This window comes from Trichoderma evansii, assembly GCF_050947405.1.
Source record: "Trichoderma evansii strain SZMC 28006 chromosome Unknown GGI43scaffold_9, whole genome shotgun sequence".
Lineage (NCBI taxonomy): Eukaryota > Fungi > Ascomycota > Sordariomycetes > Hypocreales > Hypocreaceae > Trichoderma > Trichoderma evansii.
Window position 1 is genome coordinate 434,709 of NW_028145197.1, and position 22,942 is coordinate 457,650.

The 22,942-nt window shown below is 47.8% G+C and overlaps 8 protein-coding genes and 1 non-coding gene across 9 annotated transcripts; 4 read left to right on the forward strand and 5 right to left on the reverse strand.

The window, feature by feature from the left end:
• Positions 1 to 5,015: 5,015 nt before the first annotated feature.
• Positions 5,016 to 6,528, reverse strand: GGI43DRAFT_370029 (Rab geranylgeranyltransferase BET4). The gene is made up of 2 exons (XM_083202528.1): positions 6,316 to 6,528; positions 5,016 to 6,246 (listed from the first exon to the last, which is right to left on the reverse strand). The coding sequence occupies exons 1-2, from the start codon at positions 6,322 to 6,324 to the stop codon at positions 5,170 to 5,172; spliced, it is 1,086 nt and encodes a 361-aa protein (XP_083060855.1). The 5' UTR covers positions 6,325 to 6,528; the 3' UTR covers positions 5,016 to 5,169.
• A 335-nt stretch (positions 6,529 to 6,863) lies between these two features.
• GGI43DRAFT_370050 (uncharacterized protein) lies at positions 6,864 to 7,911 on the reverse strand. Its single transcript, XM_083202529.1, has one exon. The coding sequence runs from the start codon at positions 7,597 to 7,599 to the stop codon at positions 7,054 to 7,056; it is 546 nt and encodes a 181-aa protein (XP_083060856.1). The 5' UTR covers positions 7,600 to 7,911; the 3' UTR covers positions 6,864 to 7,053.
• On the forward strand, positions 7,742 to 8,816 carry GGI43DRAFT_433913 (histone H2AZ; the record flags this gene model as incomplete). The annotated part of the gene is made up of 3 exons (XM_083209816.1): positions 7,742 to 7,849; positions 8,357 to 8,488; positions 8,545 to 8,816. 3 exons carry the CDS (start codon positions 7,742 to 7,744, stop codon positions 8,731 to 8,733), a joined length of 429 nt encoding a protein of 142 aa, XP_083060857.1. The 3' UTR covers positions 8,734 to 8,816.
• Positions 8,817 to 9,725: 909 nt separating this feature from the next.
• Positions 9,726 to 10,454, reverse strand: GGI43DRAFT_433917 (uncharacterized protein; the record flags this gene model as incomplete). The annotated part of the gene is made up of 1 exon (XM_083209817.1): positions 9,726 to 10,454. Exon 1 carries the CDS (start codon positions 10,311 to 10,313, stop codon positions 9,726 to 9,728), a length of 588 nt encoding a protein of 195 aa, XP_083060858.1. The 5' UTR covers positions 10,314 to 10,454.
• A 219-nt stretch (positions 10,455 to 10,673) lies between these two features.
• On the reverse strand, positions 10,674 to 14,110 carry GGI43DRAFT_404192 (amino acid/polyamine transporter I). Its single transcript, XM_083205894.1, has 15 exons — positions 13,408 to 14,110; positions 13,228 to 13,331; positions 13,052 to 13,124; positions 12,944 to 12,975; positions 12,823 to 12,887; positions 12,694 to 12,765; positions 12,411 to 12,639; positions 12,313 to 12,341; positions 12,212 to 12,244; positions 12,137 to 12,161; positions 11,877 to 12,078; positions 11,729 to 11,806; positions 11,548 to 11,676; positions 11,270 to 11,496; positions 10,674 to 11,213 (listed from the first exon to the last, which is right to left on the reverse strand). Exons 1-15 carry the CDS (start codon positions 13,500 to 13,502, stop codon positions 11,035 to 11,037), a joined length of 1,572 nt encoding a protein of 523 aa, XP_083060859.1. The 5' UTR covers positions 13,503 to 14,110; the 3' UTR covers positions 10,674 to 11,034.
• A 795-nt stretch (positions 14,111 to 14,905) lies between these two features.
• On the forward strand, positions 14,906 to 17,308 carry GGI43DRAFT_370097 (uncharacterized protein). Its single transcript, XM_083202530.1, has 7 exons — positions 14,906 to 15,078; positions 15,143 to 15,173; positions 15,264 to 15,401; positions 15,473 to 15,503; positions 15,570 to 15,589; positions 15,673 to 15,925; positions 16,015 to 17,308. The coding sequence occupies exons 1-7, from the start codon at positions 14,954 to 14,956 to the stop codon at positions 17,022 to 17,024; spliced, it is 1,608 nt and encodes a 535-aa protein (XP_083060860.1). The 5' UTR covers positions 14,906 to 14,953; the 3' UTR covers positions 17,025 to 17,308.
• Positions 17,309 to 18,958: 1,650 nt separating this feature from the next.
• Positions 18,959 to 21,310, forward strand: GGI43DRAFT_370173 (serine carboxypeptidase S28-domain-containing protein). Its single transcript, XM_083202531.1, has 4 exons — positions 18,959 to 20,350; positions 20,416 to 20,524; positions 20,588 to 20,729; positions 20,792 to 21,310. The coding sequence occupies exons 1-4, from the start codon at positions 19,448 to 19,450 to the stop codon at positions 21,234 to 21,236; spliced, it is 1,599 nt and encodes a 532-aa protein (XP_083060861.1). The 5' UTR covers positions 18,959 to 19,447; the 3' UTR covers positions 21,237 to 21,310.
• Positions 21,311 to 21,383: 73 nt separating this feature from the next.
• On the reverse strand, positions 21,384 to 22,434 carry GGI43DRAFT_422682 (uncharacterized protein; the record flags this gene model as incomplete). The annotated part of the gene is made up of 3 exons (XM_083208141.1): positions 21,384 to 21,971; positions 22,058 to 22,261; positions 22,351 to 22,434. 3 exons carry the CDS (start codon positions 22,432 to 22,434, stop codon positions 21,384 to 21,386), a joined length of 876 nt encoding a protein of 291 aa, XP_083060862.1.
• A 302-nt stretch (positions 22,435 to 22,736) lies between these two features.
• GGI43DRAFT_t100 lies at positions 22,737 to 22,808 on the forward strand. The gene has a single exon. It is a non-coding gene; the product is annotated as a tRNA-Arg (tRNA).
• Positions 22,809 to 22,942: the final 134 nt, after the last annotated feature.

The window sequence follows — 22,942 nt, forward strand, 5'->3', positions numbered from 1 at the left end:
CGACTCTCATCGCCACACCCTTCAGCTTCTTGAGGTGCACGAAACTGCGCAGGCGGTGCAAAACAAAACAATGGCTGCATGTAACAGACCAGGGGTTGGCGGCCACCGGGAGGTTTGGACAGATAACTCGTCGTATTTGCTGGACTTTTGCGGCGGCACAGAAAGAGCTGAGATGTTGACATGCAGGCTAATTTAGGTGCGTCAAAGGGCTTGAAGAGCCAGATGCCCTGCAGATACCGAAAGCAGCGTTGAATCTGCCTCTATTCAGTCCCGTCGCCTATCAGGCTGCTTGGAGTTTACTATACAACAAGCACAGTATGGTTTCCGGCCCTGTCTCATTTGTACAGTACCGCTTCATCTGATAGCACAAGGACTGGGCTACTATAATTACAGCTGCTCCTCGCATTATTTGGCATATATTACGAGGGCATCTAAGAAGACGCGGAGTTGCAGGTGCATACGCAGACTCCCTGTCTAGCTCTCATGCAGGCGCAGGGGTCACCTTCACGCTGAGTCAACCAAAACACCCTCCCGCTGCAAGATCACCTTCATGTTGACCAAGAGCATCTTTGGAGGAGAGGCAGGGAAAGCCTCCACTCGATCAGCGTCTGCTGCATTGCACTGCACACACCACATGCATACGAAACACCAAGAGGAGGCGTTTTTGCTTGATGCCCGTCTCTGTCTCGTCCTCATGATCCATAACATGGTGTTGATAGGTGCTCGATGCTTCCCCCTTTAGACCCTCACTTCACTCTGCTCCCTCAACCCGCCTTACATAAAGGCTCTGGAATGCAGCCGCGCCGCCCGTAAAAAGCAATTTGCGCCACGTTGCAGCCATCAAATTTCGGGATATCTAGGCACACACGCTCGATCTAGCGGCATGTGGTATGGTGCACCTCAACGCCCTGAAACACGATGGGTGAGTGTAATAAGACTCACCCGGCACTAAAGGGGCGGATGGGCATTAAACGGCAGTTCCAAAGAAGACCCCTACTGCGCGGCCGAGCGATTATTTGCATTTGCTTCCGACGATGGCTCGTATTACGAAGCAGTGCTACTTGGAGTAGTACTGTAGTGGTAATTTGCATACGCTCTACTTGGGGAGGCAAATCGTTTACGAAGTGTCATCAACCCGAGAATCATTCAGCCACCGGCATCACTCAGCGTAATATTACGCCTTCTTTTCTTTTGAACCCTCTTTTGTGTGCGCGACCCTCAAGGTGGCGAAAATAGATGACAGCCCTGGTTGCACTACTAATAGACTTATAGTAATGCGAGTAGTTTGGACAACGGGACGGAGTGGCGCTCACTAGATCCCGAGTTTCGATTTCTTATTGACGTTTATCGTGGTCGCGGCGGCTGAGAGCGAAGACAGAAGGCCTGCTTCGGACAATTAACTAAGCTGGCTTTTGTTTCCTTCTGCAGAGAATCTAGAAAGGGCGCTGCCAGCATGGGTCTCTCTCATTTCCAAAGATTTCCCGTTGGCTACCCCTTTTTGCTCCTCTCAACCTCGAGTCCTTCAGCTTTTTTTACCTTCTGATGGTATGTCTCCAAAAGAAAATATGGATCTTTAGTGTATCCACCCGCGATCAGGGCTGTCTAGCGAATCGGAATTGTAGCTGGCCGAGTTTGCAGGGGTGTGGCACTTGTTACTGTTGCTTTCTGCTCAGTCAGGCGACAAGCCACCATCGCCAGCAGCCACTTCCAGCAGAGAAAGCCTCACATGCAGAGTCACAAGGGCTTGTTGCGTCTCTTCAGCCCACGGCACGGGGACTGCTGAGCCAGCTGAGCTCCTGAGAGGAGGCTCCAATCCCATGGATCTGCAATATCGCTTCGCTGGCTCCGTGCAGTGCGCCAGAAAGAAACACTGTACGGCATCTAAACGCGAACAAGAAAATGCAATTATCAGATGTTCCGCGCCACACTGTATAGCCCACTGGGATATGACAGTTTTCTGCCCTCTTTGTTGCTCTTTACAGTACAGTAGGCTATTGTTGTCATCACCACAAACATTTGGCCTGAGCCCCTTTCCGCGAATCGGCCCTCCTTGATCTTCCTGAATTTCCGGGGCCAATCTCGTTTTCTGCCATCTGGGCTCTTTGACTAAAAATCGGCAGCCCGAGGCACCGCCTTTTTTGAGGATCCACTCAAGCCCCCTGACAGCTCCCAATTCCGTGCCATTTCCAACTCGTGCTTGTATTCCGTACTCCGGGATCGTGAGTTTCTAAGTTTAACATTTTACTGCATCTAGGGCTAACTAGTACTTTCTTTAAGTCTAATTCGTCAACCACATGCTAACCGTTGCTCTAGCCATCAAGCGGTTGTTCTGTTCTGAACTGTTTTGTCAAGAGCAGACAGTTTCCCGCAAATAAAGGGGGTATATGCGATACAAATCAATGAATCCATTCTTTTGTCTAAGACAGACAAATCTCTGCGGCTGATGAAGATGTTGGGTGGCTTCGCTATCAGGGACACGCAAGCACATTTTAAAATTGGGCCCCCTTACACTGCTACTTCTAATGAAGGACTGATGTAACAGTCTCGTAGCTCTTAGACTGCGGGCATTACGATGCGTCAACCACGTGTTAGTACTCACCCGTCGTCATCCTGCCTACGAGTACTCTATACTTCATACGTGAGCTACTGCCACCAAATCCTTCGTGTGACAATGGCCTCAATACTACAAACGCACCGCATGCGCCTATACCCACACTCCCGCAGTTTGCTCGCCGGGCATTGGCCAGTTTGCCTCTCCTTGTGCACGCCCGATCATGCACGTACTTGGGAGTAGTACCTGCAGCAGCCTGCATGTTCCGGCGGCTGGTTGGCTCGGCTCATGTCTGCCTTTAGTCGATAGATGTTGGGACGAACTCCATACGAAGTAGTACCACGGATTGCGCTACGGCTCATTGGGGGAGCACAGACGGATGCCCGGCTATGCACTCGCAGATTTTAGTGTCGTTAGTCCTCGACTATGGACGATTGTGCCTGGGATTCTGTAAGCAGCTCTAATTTGACACCTAGACCATAGTAAATCTGCCGTCGGATTGTAGACAAGTTAAAAAGATGCCGGTCCTTGTATTATTCGCTGTTTGTATTCCACAGCTCTTAGTTGTATCCAGATCTAGAGGCCATGGATGAACATTGACACTAACATGTGATTCGCAAGATCTAATCATTCAAGCCATACCCTACAGACAATGCACTCCATGCCAACAAATATTTCATCAATTTGCTATTATAAATGACTTATTACTTCACTGTTTTGTATCACAGAGTACTATCGTGGAGCACAAAGTGCCACGTTGTGTACAGCCGTTGATATAGGGTATAGATATAAAGCCATGATGTACTTTTTTATATTTCATAAATACTCATGTATCAAAAGTAAAGTTATACCCTTTTCTGAGAACTATTCACGACAATATGTTGGCCATAAATTATAAATATTATATTAAGTCGTTGTTGTTGTGTAGTTCTGATGTTGCATCAGATGCTTTGAAAGCTACTAAATATATAGCGGAAAGGACAAAGCAGAACGTATGAGCTCTGATTAAGTACCATAGAATGGTCACTACATCAATAGCTCCCAATAATACAAATGGTCTAAAAAGGGTGACGAACGTGGTTGAAAGTCTATATCCCAACCAAAAAAGCTAATGCTCCAAGAAACACTTGTGGAGCCGCTGCACTCAACACCAACGTCAACACTACCAAACCACCAAACCATTACCAAAGTACACCTGATAACAATCTTCTCGTAAGCAGTTTTATAACACTGTCTAGATGCATATTTTCCTAGCTGCTGTTAAGCGAGAACGGCGGTGTACTGTCCTGCCAGGACATGCATGCTTCTGCAGTAAGATATCCACCTGGCGGGCCAATCTCCTGGAACATCGTACAGCCACTTCCAAGCTATCAAATTGTCACGTTGATGGATCTAAGGCTTTATCGCTGTCGATTTGCCTTGTACAGCCACTTTTGTTGCTAGTATTTGTGCTACTGTTACCTTAGGTGCTCTGATAGGACACCAGGTAGTGAGGTGCTTTAGACAGATATTCTAGGGATATGCCCCCTTTCTGACTTACCTTGTAGTTATCACTGAGTACCTATATCTCCTTAGCAACAAGAACTCGTGACGCAAAATGTTCCTTGCGATCGATTTTTATCACTATTCTGAATCTAAATACTTTATCAGCAGGGCACTTGAGATAACATTTGATGTTCGGTAAAGATATATACGGGCATCATTTATATAATCGAAATAAGCTAAATGATGAGCCTGACTGGAATTTACCATACAATAGCCGTGCTTAGGCGAACTGATAGGTAGATAAGAAAGAGGCAATATTACATAATTCGTAGTTCTTTGAATCAAGAAATCCCCCTCATATAAAGGTCTTTGTCCTGCTGTTCCCTGGAGCTAATATGCTTTTCTACGATAAGTATATCACCATAGTCTATGCTAGAATAATAATTTGGAGTAAGGAGTACAGCTATAGTAAGAATTGGGTCCCAGGGCAGGATACAAAAAACATTTCAATGAGCAGAGCTCACCGTCTTTTTTCTACTAAATTATTATAATTTTCTACCACGAGTATTGTGTTCATACATTTCGTCCCGTTACAGTTTTTGGCCTCTGCCTACCATAAAGTTCGAAACATGGAGCTACTTTAAGCATGCCCGTACTGTAGTATTCTAGATGGAGAAATAAAGGCTTAATTTTGGCTGTTTTGTGAGCTTTAGCGCAGGGCTCTGCTGTACTGACGTCATCGAAACGAAACAAATAATGCTCGCTTTTGGCTGGCGTAGTAAGACGAGATATCGAACAAGATTGAAGAGCAGGTATGGCATCCATGCTCTCTGCGAAGAGTCATACTAATTGGAATTAAAATAGCACCAACGTACATGTGCTGCCAGGGATTTGTGTAACGCTAATTGCCGATCTTCATAGCGGCGTAATTACTTCAATGCTTGTATTTGTACTATGGCAAAGTAACTGTTGTTCATCCAACAGCTATCCGCTCATCCTAGCCCAATACAGTTGTTGCGCTATTTGCTTCTATATTAACTGACATATAGTGTCTGTATCATTAATTCCTCTCTCATTCTATTTCGTACAAGGGGGTACTTGGTATATTGGTCACATCATACATGTAGGCATCATCATTTAGCCTGTTGCTCAACATCCTTCCATCTACCCATACGCATCGGGTCGAGGGTTCGCAGCTTTGTGAGCCAAGTCTGTAGATTACCAGCTCCATCGGTGCTGTTCTCCAGTCGATTTAGAGACAAGGTATACTCTAAGAGAGCCTCGTAAATCCATTTGATGTCGTCATAATCTTCCGCCAAGTCTGTAATCTCATTAATCTCACGCTTCAGGTAGGTGATCTTTTCGTCGACAGTTAAAGCTGGCGTGATGCTCTGTCCATTTCCGTCTCCAACGATTTGAGATACTAGATACTGATGGTAATACCATAAACTTTGATCTTCGGGGCCAACATTGAGGCCATCTCGGACAAGATCTAGCTCTTGGGCGAGGAAAGCCGCTCTGGCCTTGTCGTCAGAGGCCCGCTGCTCCAAAACCCTTGGGATGAGCAGGCTTCGGTTATGCCAGGCGGAAAAATTGGACAAGTTCTGTCGAATCATGGCCGTGGTATATGCAAACTCATCTTCGGCCATGCTCTTGCCGTCTAGTTCGGGGCTCTCCAGTCGAGCCACCACAAACCTTCTATATCCCCAGGCATGGTAATTGCGCTGATCCTTATTGAGCATCTTGGATACCAGACCAAGCTCGGTTTCCCATATTTTGCGTGCTGCTGGAAGGGGTAGCCGCAAAATGGCTTCCGACAATAGCCATTGCCGGAAATTCCAGATCCAGTAGCACTTGGGGAATTCCATCAGGAGCGGCATGGTAAAGGCGATTTCAGATAGTAAAACCTCGCCATCTGATTGTTGGTTCTTGGAATCTGGGGCCGGGTCTTGAGCATCTGATGCTGGTTGGTCTGTTTTTGTAGATAACAGGCAGGATAGGAGACAGCGGCGCCTGACGTTCCAGACTGTGTAATACTCGGGGTTGAGGCGGAGGAGTTTGTTGGTGAGGTTGTAGAGTTCGAGGTTATAAGACCCTGACGCTGCTTGAGAGCGTATCTGGTCCTCGAGGCTGCGATACTTGTTAATCTTTTCGATCTCTTGCAGTCGCTGCTCTTCGGTGCGTATCCGAGTTGTGCGGACCACGTTATGCTTTAGTAGGCCGCAGCCTTGCGGATTAGCAATCTATATCGCATATATCGAAGGGAAGGATGAACTAACGCTTGCCATGATATCGCCGCTGCAAACTTTATAAGGTATAGCTTTGGGTTTTGGAGATATGGATAGTAGATATACAGACCACAGGTGGCTCTTTATCAGCAGCTATCTGCGTGGCAGAAGGTGGGATGTACATGAAGCTCTATCAGTTCCCGTGCCGACATGTGGTCCGTGCGAGCTGGAGTGACAGCAGGCTAAGACAGCTGGGCACTCAAGTACCTTGTATCTCATACTAAGCCACAGTAACGCTGATACGGCTATTTGGTACAAGTGAGGATAGCCATTACATCTATTCTGTACACTGCAACAGAGCAACGCTAATATTTTGCTGAAATTCAGCCTATTTGCAGTATATTGCATCTGGATACTCGTAATGAACTCTCCCAAAAGTGAAAAAATTCACTGCTGACGCAAGTTGAAAGCAAAATTCTGTTTCCGGCCAAGTTCAGCTACTTGCATTGCACTGACATCGGCAAATAGCCGGGACTAAACCATGTCTTGCGCCACAGCCTAGCCGCCACAGCGGGACATTGTCATCTCTAGTCGCCGAGTTTAGAAACAATTGAACTCCAAGCTCACCCAGGCATGATATCGTCCATTCAAGCCAGCAACTTCACACCAAGCTGAACTGGCACGATGACTGCTTTGAGGTGATTTCCATCTTTGCCTTTGCCGCCTCACGCAACATCATGTGGTAAGCAAGGCATTGGCAACGCTGCTGTGATGGCAGCTGAGCTATGGTCAGTATATCCCGATGCCATGAGTCGTCTTCAGCACTATCTCCAGTGCTTTAGAGATGTCTCTACGGCGAATGCTCGTCGACTTCTTCCCTCTCAAGCTGTCTGGTCCGACGTCTTTCAACGTCGTTTCCAAAGTGTTGGTCGCCTTGGAACCCCCTTTGGCTGACTGACAGCCCTTTCTCGGCCTGCCACCATCTCGAGCTGCCTGCGATGCGCCAGTGGCGGCCAGCCTTCGGCTATACCCCGGGCCATCGGACGCGGGCATTCCATCGACAGGTCTCACTAATAAGCCGACAGCACCGCCTAACGGCTCGACAGAGGCTCCCGTTGGACGGCCACAGCTGTTAGGCAGCTCAACGGCGCTGGAGCCTGCGAGAGGGGCTGTTTTGGGGAGGTTGGGGGAGCTCATTCCGCTGAGGCGAGGGCGCGCCGTGGCCAGAAGGCTGTTGTTCCTTGCAGCGGACCTCCCCAAAGGCGGGCAGAAAAAAAAAACATGACAACAGCTGGACCGCCCGCTTGCGTCGATTGCTAAATTTCTACCAAACATCCCACTATTCGCTTCGACTCCATCACCGCCTCCGCACGCGCATCAACCTCTGCTCTCGCCTCTCGCCAGTGCAGACGCTCCATTTTCAGCTCGAACCATCTTGCATCTTTAATCGCCATCCCGCATCGATCCCCCGTTCACAATGGCCGGAGGCAAGGGCAAGTCTTCTGGAGGGAAGAGCTCCGGCGGTAAGACGAGCGCTGAGGGAGCCAAGAAGCAGCAGAGCCACTCTGCCAGAGCCGGTCTTCAGGTGAGTTTTTGTCGTCAGACAGCGGCAGCGGCAGCAGCTTGATTTTTTGCCCTCTCGTGGCCATCCGTGGCTGCATCTCCTCGTCCTGCTTGATGCCCAAACGATTTGCGCGCATGCACACCCATCCGCACCTCATGCGAGTCCCGCTTTAGCTTCCAACCTCCCCGCGATGGCCGAGTTCGACGAGTTTTTTTCTGGACGACGTTGACGCGTTCGCCATCCCATCACTGCCACGGCTGCTGCGACTGGGCACGGAATTTCAGAGGCATGTTGGCGATGAATCTTGCCAGACTCGAGCCGCGCAATTGTGTCACCCTGCGGAGTATGTTGCCTCGGGTTGCTTGGATGCCTAGTCGCGTAGCTGAGCGCAGGGAGGGGGAGAGGATTTTTTTTTCTCTTAGCGGAAACCTTTTGGGACGGGCATTCTACCCATGCTATTGTCATCGAAGCCGGGATTACAGCCAGAAGATGTACTGTTACTAACCGCTCTCTTTACGGCGCATTTAGTTCCCTTGCGGTCGTGTCAAGCGTTTCCTCAAGCAAAACACCCAAAACAAGATGCGTGTGGGTGCCAAAGCCGCAGTCTACGTCACCGCCGTCCTGGAGTACCTGACTGCTGAGGTTCTGGAATTGGCAGGCGTAAGTTCCTCTTCTTCCTTTGATTCGCTTCTTTGTAATATTAACCGTCCGTGCAGAACGCAGCCAAGGATCTCAAGGTCAAGCGCATCACCCCCCGCCATCTCCAGCTGGCCATCCGAGGTGACGAAGAGCTCGATACCCTCATCCGCGCCACCATCGCCTTTGGTGGTGTGCTCCCGCACATCAACCGCGCCCTCCTGCTCAAGGTTGAGCAGAAGAAGAAGGCCAAGGCCCTGGAAGCCTAAGCTACCTCTTCTACTCCCGCGCACGAATCGCTTTTCGCTCTTTTTTAATACTTTGAATACCTTCTGTTTCGAATCGCGGGGCGATTGACGGGAGATGGGCTGGGAATTGTTGAACTGGATGATGCTTTTTATTTTTTTCTGCAGAGGGTATCCGAACCTGTCAATGGGTATACAACCTGTAGGAGGCTTGGACAACTGTGCAGATTCTGGGCGCGCGGCAGCAGACTTCAAAAGGCCGAATGACAGGGCCACATTCTGATGGTTTTGTCTTGTTGCCAGTCGAGCAAATGGTCTGTCGTGTGGGCCATGTATAACAGTTGTTTGTGTTTGTGTTTTCTTTTTGTTTGATGTTGCTCGACGAAGTTTGGAGACGGTAGTTGGTGTGATTTGACATGGTGGACGAAAAGTAGCTTGTTGGGCGGCTGACGTTCGGCAGGCAAGATTATCTTAGGGTTAGGTACTTCTAATAAGAAAAAAAAAAAAGGAGAAAAAACAAGCATGAAATACGACTCTCTTATGCAAATGTCTGGTGCCACGTATTGTTTTGTAATGGTTACATGAAGCCATAAGACATGATCGATATTCCTGCGGTTGGTATCACGGCGGCAAGCATGCACGTTTGTTTGCTACCGGCAGCATCATTCTTTACCTAGTATTGAATGAAGATGCCTGGTAATAGAATATAAACTTTTTATTCTCTCTTAAGAAGTAACTAAATGCCATGCAGTTTTAGACAAGCCTGTTGGAAATTGTGTAACTCCAAGACGCCAAGCAGCAATAAAATCTTCCATACACATAAGGGGTCTCTTGCTCAAGCATATTCATTCGCTTCAATGCATTTATAGTAAACCCTATAATACTGTTGTTGAGCGCTTTTGCGTGGATATACACGGATGGCAAAACTTGCTGGGAAAAAAACATGGAAAGGCAATAACATCGAGTTGCATACATGTACTCAACCCCCCCTTTTTGAGGGTTGACACCGTTGTGATTTATGTCTCATCCGAGACAGTATCGATATGCCACTCTTGACTTAAAGGCGATGGCACCCTTTTGAAGTCAAAGTAGCCTCGAGATTTGTACTTTTCGGCCTTTTTCGGTGTCCTTATCAGCGTTTTCCTCGTAGACTGCGACAGCGATGATAACGGTTGGTCGGAGAGCTTGGTGATACGTTCGATTGCTATTTTCAAGAAGCATTCGCTGGGGAACTTGCAGTCGGTGAAGCAACTGTATGTGCCGTTGGTCATCTTGACAAGCCACCCGGGCCGTATATAGTCGTTATCTCTCGCGGGCTCTTCTGTATGCTGTTCAGGAGCCTCCCCCGCAGCAGCCGTCTGTTGTTCTTCGTTTGATGAACTCTGCTGCTTCAATTCCTGACGCCGTCTGTAGAAATTGCGCCAGCTGGGTAAATCGAATGTAATGCTACAGCTGTCTTCTGAATTTTGCTTGATCGTCTCATCTGGAAAACAGATTTTGTGAGAACATGAGAGACACCTTTGCGTGCACGCCATAGGATGGCTTCGATGGCATTCGTGGCATCTCCAAGACCAGGTTGTCGGGATGTCTAAACTAGTGTCCATTGTTTTCTAAGGTTGCACTATTGTGGACGAAGATGACGATGATTGACAACGCTAGCAGAATGTCTTTGTCAAGAATGTCAAAGAAAAAAATATTGGAAATGGGACGAAAGTGCTGGAAATGGGCTGTTGCGGAGAATCGATCTTGAAACTAATACACCAAATCAAAGTATTTAGAGTATATAAATTTAGAATTGTTGCGTGATATGCTTGAGATGTAAAAAAAGCAGCAGTAGGGCTTAGGGCTTCAGTTGAAAGTTTGATAGCAAGTGAAATACTCGGGCAACTTTCAAGCTTGTCAAGTTGATAGCAAGTTGAGAAGCAGTTATGGGGCTCGGAGGTGGCATATTTCATCTGAAGTGCGTTTCTATAGCTCCGGGCTTGCAGTATCATATGTCTATTAGAGTCAAGTATATTTGGATGATGTGTCCTTTTGCCTCTTGCCTCGCTGTCATTACGTATCATGAGGTTCTAGACTCATCTTTTCGTTCATTCTTCTAGATGGATTTATTATTATTAGCATTAAAGTTTTCCAATACACCCGAGGGCTGTCAGTCATTTGTTTCTTTACATTGACCATCAGCTATCATGATGTCTCTAACATGTATCTCTTATCTTATCAACATAGCCTTTTTCTAGAAGGTAACTTTAGCCGCATTTTATATAGACACGAGTTCATGTACCTGAACGCTTAGATACCAACCTTCACAAATAGCCCCAGCCTTTAAGCTTCCTTGCTAGGAGGTGCCACCTCCTGCACACTCTCAATCTCTGTAACATTCTCTCCCATAACTTGTCCGCTAACGAGGTTTACGCGAGGACCTGTGAAGTTCTTTCGGCCATCGATGATCCATTGAAAGAGGGAGATTGCAATGATGATGGCGAACGCGACGATGCAGTAGTCTATGAGAGCGAGTTAGTACGCGTGTATATTCAGACCAGGTTTGTATATGACGCACTCATGTTGCTACCGGTAACGGGTAGGACCGGAGGGAAGATGAATAAGACAGTGGTGAGCGAGATGTACGACAGCGAGATGATGTCTGCTGTCCAGCCAAACCAACTGGGTAGCATCCATTTCCGCTCGGGTAATTTCTTTCGTCCTTGAAGGCAGTTGACCATGATCGGCAGGCCATAGGAGAGATCGAGAGTAACAACGGAGGCAGAGATGATGGCGTTGAATGCGCTTTTAGGTGTTAGCTTGAGAAGAGACAGATAATGTTTTGTGGGTATTTACCTTGATGAACCTAAGAAGATGAGACCGAAGATGATGACAACGACGGTGGTCAGAATCAGAGCATTCAACGGAAGACCGAGTCTGGGATGGACGCGAGCGAAGAATTTGGAAGCAGGGAGGCCGCCGTCGCTGTAAGAGTCAGCCAAGTTCAACTATCTGGACTGTCTCAATGGAGGAATACCGAGCAAATGCGAAAATCATGCGACTACTCGTCGTCATGACACTAAATGTCGCAAAAATAAGACACACAAGCGGGAGCCTGGATTTTAACTGTCAGAGTTTTCTCGAGATAGTAGCTAGAAATGATCTGATGGAAGGAAGAAACCAACATGAGAAGGCAGATAGCTCCAGCAGTGTTGCTCGTGGCATGAATCAAAATCTGCAGCAGCGGGCCTGCGGCCGAGCTGATAACCTCGTCGATGTTGCCGGCTACGAAGAGCAGGACGATGAGGAAGATGGCGCCGGTAAAGGTACCGATGCCGACGCAGATGACCATGATCTTGGGGCCTTCCATGGCGGCGTTGGGGATTTCTGGTTTGAGTAGTGAGTACGCATTTTGTAAGAGTAGTTGGAAGAAATAGTCATCTACCTTCAATCATATGGGCGACGGAATCCTACAAGATATTAGCCATTGCGATGATGAGAGGAAAAGAGATGAATGTACAAAAGCGGTGACACCAAGACCTCCTTGGAGGAGCTGCAAGTTGTTAGAAACGCTGTTCAATATCATTTGTTCTTTGTATGTAATATGGGCTGTATACGCACACCAAGGAGCCATGCAATGCCATCAGGCCCTGACATTGTTATTAGTATCAAGAGTTATGACTTAATAGAATCAATCAATCAGAAATGGTAATACATACATCCTGTCGTGTTGATAAATTCGCGAAAGACGAAATACGCAGAGTTATAATTCGGCGATGCGCATGCGAGAACCGTAATTGACACGACAACAAAGCCGCCAATGGACCAGATAAAGGCACCACGGTAGAGAAGCGGTAAGAAGGAATTCATGAAAGCATTGATGACGAAAGACGCGAGAGTAAAGGCGATATAGATGAGGAACTGGTGCCAGCGTTGAGGCTCATAGCTCTAATAAGAGTGTAAGAAAGGCTGTCATGAAAAGGTTGAGGAGTTTCTTTGTACCTCGTGGGTGGCAGAGATGATGCCGAGAATGAGTTGACTGGATAATAGAGCGTTGGTGGCAACGAGAGCGACCTGTAGACGATTAGTGTTAGAGATTGATCCTAATGTAGAATAGAGAAGAGATCATACCCAGCCGGCGACGTTAACCCAGCCTGTGATCCATGACAACACCGGAACCCATTTCGGCCAAGAGACTGTAATGTTGTTAGAAGAAGCGGATGGTGTAAGTTTGTTGCTGCAAAAGACATACTTGCTGCAACCCAGTGATACTGCCCGCCAGCGCTACATAAACATAACCAGACATTGTTAGCAAAACATACCCCAGTCTATCTCTTGCCTAGAATGATCAAAGACTCACGTTGGGTACGCCGACAGGAACTCAGCTAATGAGGCAGCGATACACAGGTTGCATATCCCGGCAGTGACTAGGCCTGCACACCCACAGCCACACATGCATGTTAGCCAGGACAAGACAGCATGAAGGGGGACTAAGTATGCATGTGCGAACGCATCTGCATACGGCCTATTACTGACCCCAGACAACACCGACACTACCTCCGGACGTTAAGCTGAGAGATAGACTTGCAGAAAGAGCTGTCCAAGAGTTCAAGACTGCGAAAGCCAATCCCAGCATAGATCTAACCGAGTTTTGAACCTTTGTAAGCCAATCGTGTAAATTGAGACGGGAACTTTTGCCAGGGAACTTGGGCTTACAAGGTGGAAAAGTTGCGATTCAGCTCCGGCTGGTGACCCATGGCCGCCAGCTGGGCGTCATCGCTATTTTCGTGTTTGGTATATTCTTCGCTCATCGTGGCAGATGATGAGCAGCTATTGGATACTACTCCCTCTCATTCGGTAGGATTATGGGGAGATCACAATGTGATGCAGATGCCCTGCATTTGGGGGAGTGGCAGAGGAGAAAAGGGCCCGTAAGAGAGCGAAAGAGGAGTTTATTGTTTTATTACAGAGCGTGGTAACAAGACAAAAGATGGAGACATGACATATGGGGAACCATCGCCCGCATCGGCCAACTTATTTACACTATTATCATTGGGGGTCAATCGTGAAACTGGGTCACATTTTCGCCCATCAAACGAGTAAACGATATCTCATTTGATCACCATTCTGGGGGAACGAAGCCCGAACTCGGCGCTTGAGACATGGGTTTGGCGGCGCTTGAGACATGGGTTTGGCGGCGCTTGAGACCCCGGATTTCTCATGCTATTGCCGGGACAGGCAATAAGAGGGAGAGCAGTGCAGATGGACAGATCCGGCGTGATTGACCGACAAGGCACCAGAGCTAATTAGTCCACTGATAAAGGGAATCTAGCATGAGACTTAATGCCTGATACCGGAATGGCTATCAGCTATGTAGATTATCTCGGCCGAGCCCCATGTAAGCCGTTAGTAGCAGTTTGCTTGTTAGTTTAGTATCAAAACGTGGAGACGGTTTGGCTCCCTCCCCGCTCAGCAAGATGCGGGGAAATCGATAAGATGGCTCAAACAGGTTAGCAAAGGACATTTAACTGGAAGAGGTGTGAAACGGAGAGCGCCGACTCTTGTCGTTTTGGTACTGTCAATTTGTAAACGCATCATGGTGGAGTTTGGTGGCTCGATGCTTGTTGATCGCATCGTGTTAGACAAGGGCGTCAAGGGCGCGATTTCGGCTGCAGACTGCTCGTATCTTAGGAGCTATTGCTATTAGTTCTGTTGCGATTTAATTGCTTATTGTCTTTACTTATCTGTCGGTGGATATGATACATACCTTGCAATACGTACCTATCTGTAGATAACGTTAGCGAGAATGAAAAAGTGGAATTGAGCCAACGTCCCTACGGGATGTTTAGATATGAGCGGGTTCTCGGCGCACGAGACTCCACGCCATGCTTTCCGGGGTTGCACTGATGGGTCAGATGGAGATGGAGATCGCCAGGTTCGTCACTCAAGCCGTGGGCTGGACCTGTCCCGCTTGACAGCTTTGCCGATGTGCATGCCACGATACTCATTTTGTATATTCGGGATACACGATGCGCATGTATAATTTCGATTAAACAGATGTGAGTGGGAACATTTAGATAATAGTTCGTTTGGCATGCATGTACAGCCTCGGATTTTACGTCATGGGTGTGAAGACATGTGGTTGGTGATGAGTAGATAAGGCATGAGTTGAAGCTCTCGTGTGAAGAGAACTATTTGTATAAGCTTCTCAAGATAATTTGAATATCAAGTCTTTTTTTGGGGTTATGAAATATATGAAAAAATGTCGCCGAAAAGCTCCAAGCTGGGTGCTTTAGTTGTGCTTGCAGGATGGCTTCCATTGATAAATGCGGCGCCGGCAAGCAGTAGTGGTGATTCGACATGTAGGAAGACGTCTGTGGCGATATTGTGAGCATCTACAGAAAACTGAGCTTTGTCTATTTGAAGGCAAGTTCCACTAATATGTTTATAGAGGTGCTGGAATGGCTGGTATCACCGCAGCTGTAAGTTCCATCGCCATTCATTCTCTACTCTTTATCCATTTAGTTGCATTAGAAGACGATTCAAAGACTCTCATCTAACCTCGCTTGCAGCAAGCCTTGCACAACGCCTCAGTATCCGACTTTGTAATCATCGAATACAATGATAGAATTGGCGGACGAGCGTGGCACGGCGACTTTGGCAAGAAATCGGATGGTAGCCCGTATGTGGTTGAATGGGGCTGCAATTGGGTACGCATCCTGAGTTCGAATGCATAAATTAGAGTTGATCACGAAAAAATATTGACATTATGGAATGTTAGATACAAGGGCTTGGAAATACTGGAGGTCCTCGTAAGTAACTATAATACCTTTTTTACAGCGAGATATGTATGGTCTTGATTGCTGACAATATCTCAGAGAATCCCGTCGACATACTAGTACGTAAAATCCTCAATTTTGCTTTGGAATATATATGTATTCCTCTACTACGGAGTCAATCTAATATGTAATCGTTTTCTAGGCTCAAAAATACCATCTCGCCAACACCTACTCGGACTACGATTCCATCCTAACTTACGATGAAACGGGTTATTCGAATTATTCTGATCTCATAGACGAATATAGTGATGCTTATGACACAGCTGCTGCAAAGGCAGGCCGATATCTGGTCCAGAATTTGCAGGATGAAACTATGCGCGCAGGTCTTTCCATTGCCGGATGGAATCCTACGCATAGCGACATGAAGAGACAGGCGGCTGAGTGGTGGAACTGGGGTGAGTTATTTCGAATAGCAATAGCTATTTGGTCTTTGCATATAAAAAGTCACGTTAGTTTATGTGTATATATGCTGACAACAGTCTAGACTGGGAAGCTGGATACCCTCCTGAACAGTCATCCTTCGTGTTCGGCGTTGCGGGCGACAACCTCACTTTTAACCAATTCGGCGACAACAACAATTTTGTCATCGACCAACGCGGCTACAGCGCAATTATTACTGGCGAGGCATCGAGTTTCCTGACCAAAGACGACCCCCGACTACTGCTCAATACTCAGGTCACGAACATTAGCTACTCTGATAGTGGCGTCACAATTTACAACCACGATGGTAGCTGCGTTTCTGCTGCCTACGCCATCACGACTTTCTCGCTGGGTGTGCTACAGAGAAACACAATACGCTTCTCTCCGGAATTGCCGCAGTGGAAGAAAAACGCAATTCAGAATTTCGCCATGGGCACTTACACTAAGGTCTTCTTCCAGTTTAACGAGACATTCTGGCCAGAGGATACACAGTATTTCCTCTATGCTTCGCCCACTACAAGAGGATATTATCCTGTGTGGCAATCTCTATCAACTGAGGGCTTCATGCCCGGGTCAAACATTATTTTCGCTACTGTTGTGGACGATGAATCTTACCGTATTGAACGACAAACCGACGAAGAGACCAAAGCAGAGGGAATGGAAGTACTTCGTCAAATGTTTCCCAACGTTACCATTCCTGAGCCCATCGCCTTCACTTACCCACGCTGGACGTCTGAACCATGGTCTTACGGAAGCTATTCAAATTGGCCTCCGGCTACTAGCTTGCTGGCCCATCAAAATCTACGAGCCAACACCGGTCGCCTGTGGTTCGCCGGTGAGGCTACCAGCGCAGAGTATTTTGGCTTTTTGCACGGAGCCTGGTTTGAAGGCCGCGAGGCGGGTGCTCAGGTTGCATCGTTGCTTCAGGGAAGACCATGTGTGCAGTATGGAGACGATAGGCTGTGTGGCGAGAGGATACATTATGACACATTGACGGGAACGTCGCCGTTGAGTCAGTATAGTATATTGAATGGGTGGGCTGTGAGCAGTCTCTATGACGGTGGCGATGATTGATGGGCTGTACATAAATCACATGCGTTTCTGCATGGTGTTGATATATAGCATCTACTAGTATATAAGATGACTCGGGAATATTGCTATTTGGGTTTACCCGCCAGTGACTAAGAAAATAACTGCATCCTGTATTGAAACAAATGAGTGTAGCCGCAAGCTATTGTGTTAACACAATAGAACTCACCCGAATGAAATTTATTGCTTTATTCATTCATTCTGTCTGTTCTGAACCTAGAAATGCACTACCGTATTATAGAGTTGCGATTACCAGACTAGCCTACCGTTGTGCAATGTTTGAGAATCCTTCATGATCTGTATAAACGATAAAGGAATTTCGAATGAAGCGGAGTTCTTTTCCATATAGCACAGCATAGTATCAAACTCATAGGCAATGACACAGCAAGCTGAAATTTCGTAAACATGGCGCTACCAATCGCAAGAACCTGGTGCGAATAGTGCGCATGGACAATAGTTTTGTTTGTGAAAGAGTCGGTTTCCGCATGACAAGTACTGGCGATGCTTAGAGGCAGTGCTTCTCTTTGCATCGGCAGGCCCCTCAATAGTACCTTATGTTGACGAAAGAATATTGCAAGATGCAATCGCACGCAACATAGCAGGGGCCCATTTGACGTGACTAAAGCAGTGGCATCGTAACATCAACATCTCGAGAGCTTCAGAAATATAACATCTCCATAAATTGTACACCGTTTGCCGCAATCGCTCTGGAAAAATTGAGTTTCTGGATTGTTGTTGTATCGTATTCCTGAAGCTCTCGTACCGTTGATGTAATGAAACCACTGCTTTTGCTCCATCAAATGCGCTACTACCGAGCTGTGTGCGCGTCGCGAAAGTGAGAACATCGTAAACGCCAAAGTCGTGCCTCGTTTGTGCCATCGCGTACATCAGACTGACCGCCTCTTCCTGTCTAATATTATTACCACATCTTTTCTGCAATTGCAGCGCCGTCGTTTAGCATTGGGCTTGTTGAGCTGAATGATGCGATCGGCGTTGGCACGAGCTTTGATCTTCTCGTAACCGAACGGATGGTGACCGAGGTCGCACGAGACCTGTCAGCTGGTTCATGTATTTGAAATGCGACCAGAGAGTCAGCATCCAACATGCCTTACCAGCTCTTAAGTCGTCTGTGTATCGTCCTTTTCTCCATGCTGCGTAAAGACAAAAAGATGACGCATTAACGCAATATGTAGCTGGAGCGCATCAAAATGCAATCCGGAGAGATGACTGTCCGAGCACAATGAGGGGAACCAAGTTGTGCCGATTGTGATACAACATCAATGCCAGCCTGCCTGCATCCTCGCATGACGGTCGTGACAGTCTCTCAGCCAAGCTTTCACCAAACAAGCAAATCGCCAGAGTCGTCGATAAGCGGGCGCACGCCTTGTACATATGGATCGAAAGGTGGATACTGCTAGAACAATAATCGTTCATAATTTCCTGGTCATGTCCGGCTTCTTCACAGCCTCCAATGCTAAAAAAACATCTCTTTTAACAAGGCAGTTCCCCCGCGGGTTTTTAAAAAGTTCTCTTGGGACTTTTTACAGGCTGGCAGCACTATTCGCCATCGCCGCCGACCGATAAAGCCCGGACCCCGGCAAACGGTATGCCGTATCGGGAAGGTCGATCGAATTAGGCAAGGATCTTATAGGCATTGCGCTGTAATTTCATGTTGTTAGTAAGCTGCTATAGAGGACCTTTTGAATCGATTTCGTAGAAACTGGAGTAAACTTGTTGGATCGGGGCTTAGAAGACGGCAAAAGGCCGATGTTACAGCATCTAGTATCAACTTGGGAAGGTCTCTCGTCCGCTGGAGCAAATGCTGCGGTCTGCCTGAAATTCTGACAGGTAAACTCCAGGCAGACTTATCTTTAAAGAATCCTGTTTTTTATCTTATTTGCAAGGTTCTTTTGTTTCAAAGCTAGTTGTCGCAAATGACAACTTTAGGCCTTTCTAGTTAGTCATGAGCAATACGATGAGGAGCGGACGCCTCACATTACTGTAGGCACAGTTTTCGGTAGCAGCTTAAACGGGAAATAAATCAGTCTATTCTCGGGAGGAATCCGGACCTGACTAGCAATGGCGACAAAAATCCCTTGGCATGCGGGCAATGTCAGGGCCATATCTGCTGTGCGGCCGGGGTGTAGAAGGGCCAAGACGCGGGAGCTTTGACAAGAATAGCTAGACAGGCACTTGCGTGATACTACCTTGCGAATACAATAGTTCTTCAAAGAGCCCGGATTGATTGGTCAGAGAAATACAATAGAAGAGACAAGATGGGTATATAAACTGTCCGGTCGACTCGGCCACTCGCTTCTGATGGATAGAGAGAACTCGAGTCTTAAGGCAGCCGGCTCATAGTCGGAGGATTTGGTAGCTTTCAAGAGTAGATAGACCAATCAGTCGCAATGTGGTCGTCTAACCCCATCTCCGTGGCAGCGGAGCTTCTCCTGCTCGCAGGAGCTGTCTCTGCCGGCACCCCTCAGGACATGAACCCTCCCAAGGCTCCCGTTGGAGCTGGTGTTCTTACCGCAGCTAAGGGTCCTTCTTACGGCTACTTCCAGCAGCTCATCGACCATGATCACCCCGAACTGGGCACATTTTCTCAGAGATATGCTTATAACGGTGACTACTACAAGGGTCCCGGCTCACCAATCATCCTGGTTGGTCCCAATGAGTCTGCTCTGGATGGTTACGAGGGATACACAACCAATGCGACTCTTCCTGGTGCCTATGCGCAAGCTGTTGGCGGCGGAGCCATCATCATTGAGCACCGCTACTGGGGAAAGAGCTCGCCATACGAAGTTCTTGACACCGAGAACATGACGCACCTCACCCTGGATCAATCCATCAAGGATCTCACCTACTTTGCCAAGAACGTTGTTCTGCCTTTCGACCAGAACCGCACCAGCACCCCCGATAAGGCACCCTGGGTCCTTAGCGGCTGCTCCTACAGCGGTGCTTTGACGGCGTGGGTGCAGGACATTGCTCCTGGAACTTTCTGGGCCTACAGTGCCTCTAGTCCCGTGGTTGAGGCCATTGGCCCGCTGTGGCAATACTTTGAGCAGGTCAAGCTGGCAATGCCAAAGAACTGCACAACTGACTATATCAAGATCATTGACCATGTGGACAGTATTCTGCTGGGATACAATCAGACGGCTAAGACCGAGCTGAAGACCCTGTTCGGCTTGGAAGCTGTTGAGTATGATGATGATTTCGCGGCTGCGCTGGTCAACGGATTGTATACCTGGCAGGATGTGCTCTTTGCGGATGGCTTCAGCGCCACGAACCGGATGTGCGACTATGTTGAGGTGAGTAAAAAAAAAAAAACGAATTCTGCCCTAAAATTACTATAAACTAACATGTGTATCAATAGAACCAATGGCCCAACAGCACCACACCAGTTCCTGGAGCTGGTGGCGTTGGTCTGACAAAGGCCCTGGCTGGATATGCCAAGTGGTTCACCGAACTCAGCTTGCCAAACAGTAAGTTATATAACATCTATTCGATAAAGATGACGAAGATGAGATCTAACAATTCGTTAATAGCTTGCGCGGCCTACGGATATTGGACCGGCAGTTTAGCTACCGACTGCTTCAACACGCACAACGCATCGAGCCCCTTATTCACAGATCTCACCCCTGGAAACACTGCCAACCGCCAGTGGAACTGGTACCTCTGCAATCAGCCGTAAGTTCAGAAACTCTGCTTATATCACACATACGGGCATCTCATACTGACAACCGTCACAGCTTCAAGTGGTGGCAGGTCCGCGGTGAGGGCAACCTCGTCTCTCGCCTCGTCACACAAGAATACTTTGAGCGCCAATGCGGCCTCTTCTTCCCCAAGGAAGGTGACTACACCTACGGCATTGCCAAGGGCGAGACCGTAGACGATGTCAACAGGTTCACTGGTGGCTGGTTCAACGTCAACACGCACCGCTTGCAATGGGCAGCTGGAGAGTTCGATCCATGGAGGCCCGCTACAGTCATGGCACCCACTCGTCCTGGTGGCCAGCTGGCGTCGACTTCGGCCCACCCCGTGCGCGTCATTCCAGGAGCAGCACACTGCGGCGACCAGTTGCTGTTCAACGCGAACGCAAACGCCGCTCTGGGCAAGATTTATGCTGCTGAGGTTGCGACCATCACTCAGTGGGTGCAGGAGTTTTATGCTGAGAAGGGAAAGAGTCACTATTAAACAAAATATATATTAGGCGTTGGAGGTATATAGCTTTAGATGAGCACATGAAAGGCTTGATAATCTCAAGCTTATGAATAAAGAAACAACAAATTAGCAATTGTCGCGACAATGTCTAAATGCTCCTTTCTCTCAGTTTTCTTACCATTACCAAACTCCAGGAATGACAGCCCACTTCTTCTTAATCTTATCCTCCCCAAATCTCTCCATATACCACTTCTTCCCGTTCACAGCTCTCGGCAGCATCGAGACAATCTCGTTTACGAGAAACGCCCTGGCAGGAGTACACCCCCACCCAGCAGCCATCCAAAAGCCGAACCACTCAACCCACTCAGACAAGTAGTGCGGGTACAGCATGTACCGAAACAACCCCGCCTGCGGGATTTGGTAGTGCTTCTCCACGCTGGCAGCCTGGTTTTCGCCGCCGGCCTTCTTGCGGATGCGTTCTTGACGCTTCTGTTCGCGGCGCCGGATTTCTCGCAGCTCCTCGTCGTGGAAAAAGTTTGATGACAGGCCAAGGTAGAAGATGCCAATGCCGAAGATGAACTGGGAGACGGAGCACACGTCAGACCAGGCTTCGGTGGTGGTTGGGCCGTAGGCAGAGAGCCAGGAGGAGATGCAGAGGGCGTTGCAGAGCTGGAAGCAGATGGCGAGACCCCAGACGCCAACGTGGATGGGAGACATGGAGGGCTGGAGGAAAGGGAAGAGAACAGCTCGGTAACAGTAGTGGATGACCTAGATATGAGATTTGTTAGTGGGCATTCTCACTATTAAACGGGAGAGCGTGTTTGCGAGTGTAGAAGTGATGAAAAGAGACGTACAAAGAGCCCTCCCAGCACTCGATTTTGGAATGGCAGGTCTTCGACACCAGCTTTCTGCGGTAACGTATTCATAACGTATAACAACGTCAAGAATCCAGGACACTCCATCGTGATCCAAGCCAAGCGGCCAGGGATGTTGAATATGCTGCTCACAGACGTTTTGCCCATGCCATACCAGCTAATAACCCATTGCAACGAACTGCCCTATTATAGCAGCAATCAGTATAAGTTCAAAGAATAATTACCTGTTCAATCGTGAAAGAAGAGGGAGAAAATATATGAAGCCGTCTTACAATCGGAAAGCCAATCTGCCACCAAAAAAGCAGAAGCTCATAATTCTCCCGCGTGGGAGGATACCACCCCTCAATTAACGACATGGCGACGAGGACGATAGATCCAGAAATATCCTCGACTCAGGAGCTGAAACAAAGAAATCCACGAGTCAAGAAATCATGTAAGATGCTCAATCATAACCCGTCAATCGATAAAATACAACGATTGACGCAAAGCGTATGTAGTCTCAAGCAAGCCACAAGCGCTCTGTGGCTGGCGCTTGATGATGTCAACAAACAGCTGTGTATGGACTGCTGCAAGCAAATTCTGCCGCTAGACACCACCTTCCCAATACTTTGGCAATACAGGTATAAGAGGTAACAAGATTGACCCCCGATAACTGCATGGCGTGCTGGCGCAATGGTAGCGCGCAGACCTCCTAAGTCTGAGGCTCAGGGTTCGAGTCCCTGGTACGTCGTTTTACTTTTTTGTTGAGTTTAGGTTTTGTACATATTTTTTCTTTTTGCTCCCTTCTCATAGATATACAAGAGAGAGGCTGTTTACTGAGTTTAAAAAAAGGCGGGATTCCTGTTTCATGGTCCCATATATATA